At 38.2% G+C, this 10,754-nt stretch overlaps 1 protein-coding gene across 8 annotated transcripts; it reads right to left on the minus strand.

Annotated features, from left to right (window-relative positions):
• Positions 1 to 3,741: 3,741 nt before the first annotated feature.
• On the minus strand, positions 3,742 to 10,299 carry LOC129876382 (putative disease resistance protein RGA4). Of its 8 annotated transcripts, none has more exons than XM_055951805.1 (9): positions 6,457 to 10,299; positions 6,103 to 6,182; positions 5,770 to 5,848; positions 5,517 to 5,689; positions 5,046 to 5,129; positions 4,809 to 4,902; positions 4,440 to 4,710; positions 4,191 to 4,309; positions 3,742 to 4,074 (listed from the first exon to the last, which is right to left on the minus strand). In XM_055951805.1, the coding sequence occupies exon 1, from the start codon at positions 10,191 to 10,193 to the stop codon at positions 6,459 to 6,461; it is 3,735 nt and encodes a 1,244-aa protein (XP_055807780.1). In that variant the 5' UTR covers positions 10,194 to 10,299; the 3' UTR covers positions 3,742 to 4,074; positions 4,191 to 4,309; positions 4,440 to 4,710; positions 4,809 to 4,902; positions 5,046 to 5,129; positions 5,517 to 5,689; positions 5,770 to 5,848; positions 6,103 to 6,182; positions 6,457 to 6,458. The 8 variants fall into 8 exon arrangements, with proteins under 8 accessions (XP_055807780.1, XP_055807779.1, XP_055807781.1 ...); XM_055951804.1 differs by having other exon boundaries at positions 4,440 to 4,729; XM_055951806.1 differs by lacking the exon at positions 4,809 to 4,902.
• Between the last annotated feature and the right edge of the window lie 455 nt (positions 10,300 to 10,754).

Below are 10,754 nucleotides of genomic sequence, written 5' to 3' on the forward strand. Positions count from 1 at the left end.
TTGATTCAGGAGCCTCAGAACACATGTGTTTTGATCCCAATTCCTTCTTATTTTTAAATCCTCTTCCTATGCCTTTGAACATTAACTTACCTAATTCCTTCAAGGTAAGAGTAACTCATACAGGCAGTATCCCCATTTTTTCAGGACAGGTCATCACTGATGTACTACTTGTGCCAGATTTTAAGTATAATTTACTTTCAATTCACAAGTTTTGTGTTCAGTTTCAGTATGATGTCCTATTCACTGCTACTGGATGTTTCTTGCAGGACTTTTCAATGAAGAGTCCTCAAGTTTTTGGTGAAGTTAGAGAGGGACTCTATTTATTGGATTCCAATAGTGACAAGTCTAGAAGTGTTTTCAATTCAAATCATGTATCTTCAGATCCCATCTCACAACCATTTTCAGTTTTTAATTCAGTACATGCTAATGCTACTCCAAATGTAAAACTTTAGCATGTCAGGTTGGGACACCTTCCATTTTCAGCAATGAAACATTTAAGTTTTCTTTCATATGAGTCCAATTCTGATTTTGTTTGTGACATCTGTCCTAGAGCTAGACAAACTAGACAACCTTTTCCTGCTAGAAGCATAAAGTCCACACATATTTTTGATCTAATTCATATAGACACTTGGGGTCCCTACAAGTGTAATACTTACAATGGCTTCACGTTCTTTCTCACCATAGTAGATGATTACAGTAGAGGGACATGGACATTCTTACTAAGTACTAAAAGTAATGTTTTTCCTGTACTAAAGAATTTTCTATCTATGGTAGAAAGACAATTCAATGTAAGGGTTAAAATGATCAGATCTGACAATGCCTTGGAATTGGGGAAAGGGGCACAAAAATCAGCATTTCTTGCTTATCAAGGGATCTTACATCAATTATCTTGTGTTGCTACACCCCAACAAAATGGAACTGTTGAGAGAAAACATAGACACCTCTTAGAAATTGCCAGAGGATTGATGTTTCAATCCAAATTGCCTATGTCCTACTGGGGAGAATCTGTTTTAACTGTTACTCATATCATTAATAGACTGCCATCTAGTGTTCTAAAGGGAAAGACACCTTATGAGGTATTGCTTAAATAGAAACCTATTTAAGGAATTTTGGCTGTTTGTGCTATGCTTCCACCCTGGGACAAGGAAGAAACAAGTTTGATGAAAAGGCTACTGCTTGTGTTTTACTAGGATACCCTCTACAACAGAAAGGGTATAAGCTGTTATCTCTTGATACAAAAAAGGTGTTTGTATCCAGGGATGTCAGATTTCATGAATCACATTTTCCTTTCAACTCATCTGATAGCTCACACACACCTATCTTTTTCAACTCCCCTTCTTCCTCAGAACATGATCCTAATTTCTACAGTCACTCAGCACCACCTGTTAATGATCCCTCTTACCCAGCTGCACCCTCAGTACCTCCACCTAATACTTTTGATTACAGTCCACAATCTGAATTCACACTTCCTCAACCTACATCATCAGATACTACAGCTCAACCTACATCATCAGATATTTCTACCCCTGTGCCTCTAACAGACTTACCAAGGAGGTCTAGCAGGATGTCTCATGAACCTGGATATCTAAAATATTACATTTGCAATAGTGTGATATGCACTAATCTATGGAACACTTGTTTTGGTCACTCCCCTAAGCCTAAAAGCTATGCCTTCTCTTCCCTATCCCCCCACAATCAACAACTACTTCACTCCCTTTCTAATATTACTGAGCCTAGTTGCTATAGCCAGGCTTCCCAACATCCAGCATGGAGAGAGGCCATGAACTCAGAAATTCAGGCTTTGGAAACCAATCGAACCTGGGATGTTGTCCTATTGCCTAAAGGGAAGAGAGCTTTACCTTGCAAATGGGTATACAAAATAAAGCATCTCTCCAATGGTAGCATTGAACGATTAAAGGCCAGACTAGTCGTGAGGGGGGATATACAAAGAGAAGGTATAGACTATGGAGAGACCTTTTCACCTGTTGTGAAAATGACCACTATCCGGTGCCTCTTTACCATTGCAGCTAAGAAGCACTGGTCTGTTTCACAATTGGATGTCAACAATGCATTCTTGCATGGTGACCTCCAAGAAGAGGTTTTTATGAAGTTTCCCGCAGGACTGACACCTCCTAGCCCTAATCATGTTTGTCTCTTGAAGAAGTCCTTAAATGGTTTAAAGCAAGCTTCCCGGCAATGGTATGCTCGACTTGCAAGAGCCTTAGCTTTCAAAGGATATTCCTCCTCTTTAAACGATTACTCTCTCTTCTTTAAACACAATGGCACACTTATTTCCATCTTAGCAGTCTATGTCAACGACATTCTCCTCACAGGAAATGATTTGTATGAAATCGAGAATATCAAATGCTTCCTCAATATAGAGTTCAGAGTTAAGAACCTGGGAGAAATTCACCACTTTCTTGGCATGGAAATTTTGCGAGAAGATCACAGATTTATTGTGAATCAACACAAATTTACCATGGACCTACTTTATGAATTCAATGTTTCTCATCTGCCTACAATTAATTCTCCACTGGATCCTTCCTTCAAGCTTCGAGCTGATGACAGTCCTCGCTTGGATAATCCCACCCTTTATCGTCACTTGATAGGCAAATTGAATTATTTGACCAACACTCGCCCAGATCTATCTTTTGATGTACTTGCTCTGAGTCAAAACATGCAACGACCCTGTTTGTCACATTTCTCGGCTGCCTTACGCGTTTTACGCTACCTGAGCTCCGATCCAGGTCAAGGCATACTGCTGTCTTCCAATCCATCTTTTTCTTTGCTGGCCTTTTGCGATGCGGACTGGGCATCTTGTAAAGATTCTCACCGATCGGTCAGTGGTTTTTTCATTACTCTCGGAGGAGCTCCGATCTCTTGGAAATCGAAGAAACAAACCTCGATCTCCTTTTCCTCCGCAGAAACAGAATATAGATCCATGCGTCGTGTTACTGCTGAACTTACTTGGTTAGTTCGCCTTCTTGAAGATCTTTCTGCTCCAATTTCACTTCCAATTCCGCTCCACTCAGATAGTCAAGCTGCCATCCATATAGCTCGCAATCCGATCTTCCACGAGCGCACCAAACATGTTGAGTTAGATTGTCACTTCGTGCGCCAACAGTTTCAGTCCGATTTGATTACCCTCTCATTTGTTCCCTCCAAAGAACAACTTGCCGACCTCTTCACTAAGCCCCTTTCTGGGGTTCCTCACCGGGCAATTCTACACAAGTTGGGGGTCATGACTCTTCCCTCCAACTTGAGGGGGATGTTGGAAAACAACCAGAACAACCCTGCAATAGAGAAGAAGCAGAGAAGAAGAAAGTGAAGAAAGAAAAAGAAAATGAAGGAAGAAAAAGCAGCACAAAAGAATAAAGAAGAAGAAGGAAGCTGAAGAGTTTTAACTCTTCAGCCTTTCCTTTTTGACACAAAACGTGGCAGCCTCTCATCCATATAAAATTCCCACAGTTGGGATTTGGACTTATACAATTAAATATAGTTATGCCCATATAATTATGGGCAAGTAGAATAAATTTTGTACAAATAGGACAAATGAGATCCATGCCTTCTTGTCTCTATTACAACTATTATATAATAAAACACACAGAAAGTTCTTTTCTCAGCCTCTTCCTTCTTTAATTTTAACAATTTTTGTAGAAATTCAACAAAGTCTTCTAGTAGAAAACTAGAAGCACAGAAACTAAGAAAGATTCAATAAGAATAAGAAAGAAAAAACAGCACAAGAAATGAAAAGTGAAAGAATATATCTCTGTTATATCTCTATCAAAACAAAGTGCAGTAGAAGGATAATATTTTCGCTATCAAATTAGGGTCTAACATTCCGACTGGTCCATTGGATACTCGGAAAGCTCAACTGATTATCCTACGCAACAAAACTTAATCACTCACTTTGGACCCTTTTCTGGGATTTTCCACATACAAACTGGGAAATAATATCTCCAATCCAGTTTCAGCCAAATGCAAACTAGTTTACAGAATGCAATTTCCCTTGCCAATTATGACACTGAAACACATCTACCACAAGTACCATTTCGACAAGGTTCATACATGTATCTGAAACACAGGAAATGGAAAAAGAAAAAAAAAAGTCAGTATGGCACACGTTTCCTCCTTGGAGTATGGAGAAGCAGATCATTACATGTAACCACTAAAAAAGGAGAAAGCAAAACCTGTTAAGATGAACAAATAAGGACATTTTAAGAGCCAATGGGTCACTCTTTGCAATAAGATCCATGACAACTGTCTTTGTCCTTCAATCGCAAAAGTTTAATTGAATGGAGAAATTGTCCTGTGAAGTGAAAGTAACGACAAGTGTGTCATATATTCTTAAAGTTGTACGGTCTAAAGCATGAAAATAAAACCAGAAAATTGCAGAAGACATAAGGATTATTCTTTAGTGAGTCTATCAAGAAACTTACATAGATTTCTACCATATACAAGACCTGATATTTAGGGGAAGTTGAGAAAAAAAGTATTCAAGCTTCGTGCAGCCACGTCACTACTGAAGCAAATGTGCCAATCTGAATACCTCATAAACAGATTTCAATGGCACCTGACCATCCATTTTGTTCATTATCTTCATTATAGCACCAGAATAGATATGACAAATACTGAAGTTCTTCTTATTTCGTACATGTTGGGAGACGGGAGGAATCAGACATTAATACTATGAGAGTGCAAAAAACACACCTATCATCAATGAAAAACACTGAATTATAAAGAATGAAGCTCTGGCAAAAGGAAAATAACAGAATCATATTGAGTGAAGCACCAAACTAACAGCTTACATTCTAAAAGTTCTGCAAAAAGGAAATAAATTTGCAATGCATTCAAGTCATTATTGAGAGCACCAGTTGAATTACTTGTTCCTATCTAATCACACTACACCAAAAATGATCTTTTTAGCGTAATGACAATAGTTTAATTGATAGAAGATATTTTTTTTAGAGGCAATTACTAGTGATAATATAAAAAGGGAAAAGGGTCCGAAATACCCTCAACTTTGTCATTTAGAGTTCATATACCTCTCGTTATAAGAATGACTCATATATAATCCCTCAAACAGGTCAATCCATTCATGTCCTTCTCAAGGGCTAAATTTGCCTCTCCTATCATCAATGTAAAACACCGGATTATATGGACTGAAGTTTGTGGCAAAAGGAAAAAGGAAAGAAGAATTATATGGAAATAAACACCAAATCGACTGAAACTAATGTAGTCTCTCCCTAACAGCTTACGTTCTAACAGTTACACAATTTCATAGAAAAAGATCCTTAAGAAATAAGGAAGGTCATACTATAGGAAATCATTTGAAAAATTAATGAAATATAGTATGTATCTGGTCCAAATGCCAAAACTCATTTGTAAGCAATAAAATGCTTCCGGAGTTATGTTTGCGTTAGAACAGGTAATATACCAAGTTTCCACGAGAGTAGTTATCAGACTTTTTGGTCAAATAAAAGGCAAATAGGGTCATGCAAAGACAGAGGACAGACCCGTGTAGTTTCTCATTGGGCACCCTAAATGCTTTGAATTTTTTTGATGTTTCATATGTAGATTTCAGTTCCCAGAAAAGGTTGTTCAGTACCCAAATACTCATGAAAGTGTCCCGTAACGAGTCTACAGCTGAAGATTCTCTTCTTCATACAAAATAAAAGTGGTGGTTCCTCTGTGAAACATAACAAACCCCGTTAAAAAGTTGAATTGCATCATGAGAAAAAAAGGAATGCAAAAAAGAACTTGACAAACTTGTTTTCATGATTACGTAATTGCGTAATTGCTTCCCATGGATTGTGACTTGATGTACCACAACGACGTACCTAGTAACCTATGAGCAGAAACATAAATTTTCATGATTAAACCCTTTTTTTAGGAAGGTAATGTCGTATTCATCAGCATAGACCTCCAAAAATTGGTTCCCAACAAAAAGAAAGACAAAAAACTAGTAAATTACAAAGTGCCTAAAAATTAAATATGAAAATTTACCTAACGTGATTGTCTCCAAAAGTTGGTTCCCAACAAAAAGAAAGACAAAAAACTAGTAAATTACAAAGTGCCTAAAAATTAAATAAGAAAATTTACCTAACGTAATTGTCTGCCGCTCAAGGGATTTGGCTTGATTTACCACAGCGACTTTCTAGCATGACCTTGGAACTAGTTACCTATAAGGAAAACACACATAAATTTTCATGATTAAATTATATCAAGATATACCATACTCGAAGAATTAGAAGAAGAAGAGTTCGGTTGAAGTAGACAAACAGAATGCTGATAGCATAGCACAGATGCAATTGTTTGATAATCTTGTATTCTTTTTTATGCCAAAATAATTGCAGGAAAAAGTATTAAATTACATACAGAACTTCTTTTCTGGAACTCGTGGAAAATTATATTTAAAAAATGGACTCAGAAAGTGAAAGAGAAACAGAGACTTACGTCTATACTGAATTATGGTTCCACCTAGAATTAATCCGTCCAATATGGGAAATCTTGGACCACTGGGAGTTTGGGCCAATCCGATTGGTGCAACTTTCTTCTAACTGTGGGCAATCTTCAATTTTTAGGTCCCATAAATTAGTGAGGCGTAGCATGGCATCTCTGGATGGCAGATGCTCTAGTTTTTCGCAGTACCATAAACTCAACTCTTCCAAACCAACAAGGTTGCCGAGCCCATCCGACAGAGTTTCTAACAATGGACAATCAAGTATCAACAGAACCCGTAATTTGGGCATGGCATCGGAGAAGTTCAGATGTTGTAGCCGATGGCACCCCATTAGACGTAATGTTTCAAGAGAAGTAAGGTTGTCAAGTCTATGAGGAAGAGCCTCGATTCCGAAATCATCTATTGTGATTTCTGTTAGGGCAGAGAGTTGCATAAGCTGATAGGGCAGAGAATCCCACTGCGTATTTCCAGACACCTCCAAACGACGAAGGGACGACAGCTGCTGAATGCCATCAAATATCAATTGGAATGCCTCAAAATCCACCATCTCTGAGAAAGGACCAATTCCCAAATGCCGTAACCCAGTGAGAAGGTGAAGGCCCCCTGTGAGTACACTAATCAATTTGGGACATTCTGATATGTCCAAATATGAAAGTGAGGGCATTTCCCACACCTGTAAAGGCAAGGAAACTAAGTTCTTACAGTTGCTGACCCACAAAGACTGTAGAGACAGGCATTGCTCTAGCATTCCACTTGGTAAACTGGCCAATCCATCACAATTCCGTAACTCAAGACTTCGGAGGGAAGTCAAATAGTTCTCTCCACTGGGAGCAGGAAAAGAACTGAAATTGGTGCAGCGGATAATACGTAAAGTCTCAAGAGAATGGAGATTGTACAAGCTTTGTGGCAATTCACGAAACTCTCCACATTCTGAGATCGATAGGTATTGAAGAGAAACGCTGTTGCGTAGCATCTCATCGGGAAGACAAGTGAGCTCTTTCACCTTATATACTCTAAGCTCTAAGAGAGATGTCAAGTTGCTGCACAAGTTCAACAATGGCATTTCACTGTCAACGCATTCAATCACTAATTCACGGAGGATTTCAAAGTGACTTGGAGTACTTTTTAACAGTGGACACACTGCAATCCTCAACTTCTCAAGCCTAGGAAACATTCTTACTCCAACTTCATCTCCCTTCCACTCAATAAGTTTAGCCATATCCCCCAATATTAGTTCTTTCAATGACGGGAACACTTGGATATTGCTGCTTGATCCAATATTGCTAACCTCAACACCATATAAAACAGGTCCAATGCATTCCAACTCATGGAATCCTACCAGCTCAAGATGCCGAAGGAATTTCAGTTGGCCAAGCGATGGAATTTCTTTGCACCTTTTGCAACCACTTAATTTCAACTTGACCAAATTTGGTAGCAATTCTTCACTGAACCATGAAGGAAATCTAGTCCCCAAATAGTTCACCACTTCAAATGTTTTCAAGTTAGGATGCGGTTGAAGACCATCCAACACATGCTCATCATTGATCTCACAGCCTTCTGATTCATCATGGGACCATAAATATGCCAGCTTGTAGATATTTGGCTTCTCCTGTAAATATGCTCTTCGAGCCTCTTCTTTATTTCCGACCAATTGGAGATGTTTGATCGTCAATTCACCTCTAAGGTTTTTTAAATGACCTAATTCCTCTATTTGACGACCTTTCTTTAAACCTACGCAGAAAAACTGTAGCGTCTGAAGACTAGTCAATTGCCCCATATTAAGTGGCATCTGAAACTGATCATGAATTCCTGATAGGTAATCACAGCTGCAATATATGTGTCTCAGACTTATCATATTTGCCATTTCTTCTGGAAGCTTCCTGAGTGAAGGACAGTCATTGACTCTAAATGTTTGCAAATTGTAGAGCTTGCAAATGGAGTTGGGAAAGTCTTTGATCTCAGTGTTGGAGAGATCAAGATATCTCAAGTATATTAGCTTGCCGATTTTGGCTGACAACTCCTCCATCCAAGATCCGGACAAATTTAAAACTCTCAAGAACTGAAAGCTCAACAGCATATCTTCAGATATATTTCTTTCCCAGAACAATGTGCACAAACGTCCTGGCTCGTTTATCTTATCTATTTGATCACTTGGTGATTCCCATCCAAAGTATCGAACTTGAGAAAGATTTTCTCCTCCAACACTCTTTTGATCAAATAGTTTAGACTTTAAGATATCTCCAGCCAAATCATGCACAAAATCATGCATCTTACAGAGTGTTATATTGTTGTACACATCTAGCTCAACATCTTGCAGCAAGGAATATTGCAGCAAGAGTTGGAAGAACTTGTTCCCGACGTCTTCCATCACAGTGGTCTCTTGACATGGACGAAGAAATCCTTCTGCCATCCAGAGTTGGATTAGTTGGTCCTTTTCAAACTTAAAATCTTTTGGAAACATTGCAAAGTAAGCAAAACATTTTTTTAGATATGGAGATGGTAGATAAACATAACTGAGTTTTAGGATTTTCTTTAAGCTATTTTCTCCATTATCATCTTCACCTGCAACAAGGGGGTTTTCATCAAGAATTGCCCGACATTCATGTTTCTCCTTGTTGCGCAAGAGGCCTCCCAACACACTTGCTGCCAACGGTAGACCTTGACACATTTCAACAATCCTGTTCTCCTCGCTCAGTATTTCCTCCGGTACTTCCCCATCAACAAATGCTTTTTGTTTGAAAATAGACCAACATTGATCTTCTGTTAATTTTTCCAACATATGAGGACCCACTGCTGCTACTGTGGACGCCACCAGTTTCATACGAGTCGTCACAAGAATGCAGTTTCCTGTGGAAGTGTTTACTCCTCTCAAGCTGTCCATGAACTCATCCCACACTGGAAGGTCAACACGCCACAAATCATCTAAGACAAGCAAATATCTTTTTCCTCCTAGTTCATCTCGGAGTTTCTTGACTATTATATCCCTGGTTTGGACCTCAAGTTTTCTCTCTGTCAACGATTCGAGGATCTGTTGAAGAAAGCTCTTAGTGTCTGACATTTCAGGTAGACACAACCAAACTCTCTTTTCAAAGTTTTGCTTGATTTGTTCATCATTGAAAATTCTCTTAGCAATAGTAGTTTTCCCTAAACCCCCCATGCCCACTATGGGAATGGCGCACAGAACAACTTCCATTCTCATGTTCAACATCTTCTCCTTAATTTCAGCAACATCCTTGTCTCTACCAACGACATCCGAAGCAACTACTAAGGAATCTGTTTCTCGAATCGGTAGTATTTGCTGAGAAGGAACTATGAGTGATTGGAGACCGAGGTCTTTGGCTAACTCATTGATAGCCCTCAACTCTTCATTGATGTTTTTTATTTTTCGAGACATTTTGCTCTGAAAAGCAGTATGAGAAATGAAACCACTGACCTTTCTCATTGGGCTGTTTCGGACTTGTGCTTTGAGAGATTCATATGTGAATTCGTCAAACACATTTTCAGCATTTTCAGCAACTCTCTCAAGCATCTCGAGCCATTTTTGGACAGCCTGATCGTCAACTTGTCGTCTTTGAGCATCATGAATGAAAGCTTGAATGATGGATACATTTTGTGTCAACATTCTGAGATGTTTGTTGCAGTCCCTTGAGCTACTGACTTTCTCAATAGTGAGAGAAAGCAGCTTCTCAAGCACAACTTGAACTGTAGCACCAATTACAGGATCGGCCATCGTTGCTTTGTTCCTTCACAAAGTCGTCTTCGTCCTCCTTCACCAAAGTCTTCCCAAGTCTTGTTTTGCTAGTTGTTTATGGACCACCAAAAGGACAATAATTGATAGTAGTATACAATAATTCGAACAGTGAAAAAAATGAGTGGTAGTCATGACTCCAATGACACAAATATCTCTCTAAGAAATAGTATTATGGTTTGAATACGTGCTAGAATTTGTTATGCACTAATTATTTTTTATTGATTGTTTCGAGAAGAACTTAAAATGTTCTTTAACTATTTGAATTGGTATAAAATTATATTTTATTCATTTTTTGGCTCTCAAATATCCTTAACGTCATTCTTTTGGCTCAAAAATACTTTTCATATTAATTCTTTGATTCATATTTACCCTTATTTTTAATAGATCCCCTAAAGAAAAATTATTAAATATTTATTTTTAAATTAACTAATCTGATTAGTTCAAATTTAAACCCTTCGCAAATAAATAATAAAATCACGTATTACTCATATTTTGACTAGATTCGCTTGAAACTAATACTAAAAAATATTAATTTTATGA

The sequence above is a fragment of the Solanum dulcamara genome, chromosome 12, assembly GCF_947179165.1.
Source record: "Solanum dulcamara chromosome 12, daSolDulc1.2, whole genome shotgun sequence".
Classification (NCBI taxonomy): domain Eukaryota; kingdom Viridiplantae; phylum Streptophyta; class Magnoliopsida; order Solanales; family Solanaceae; genus Solanum; species Solanum dulcamara.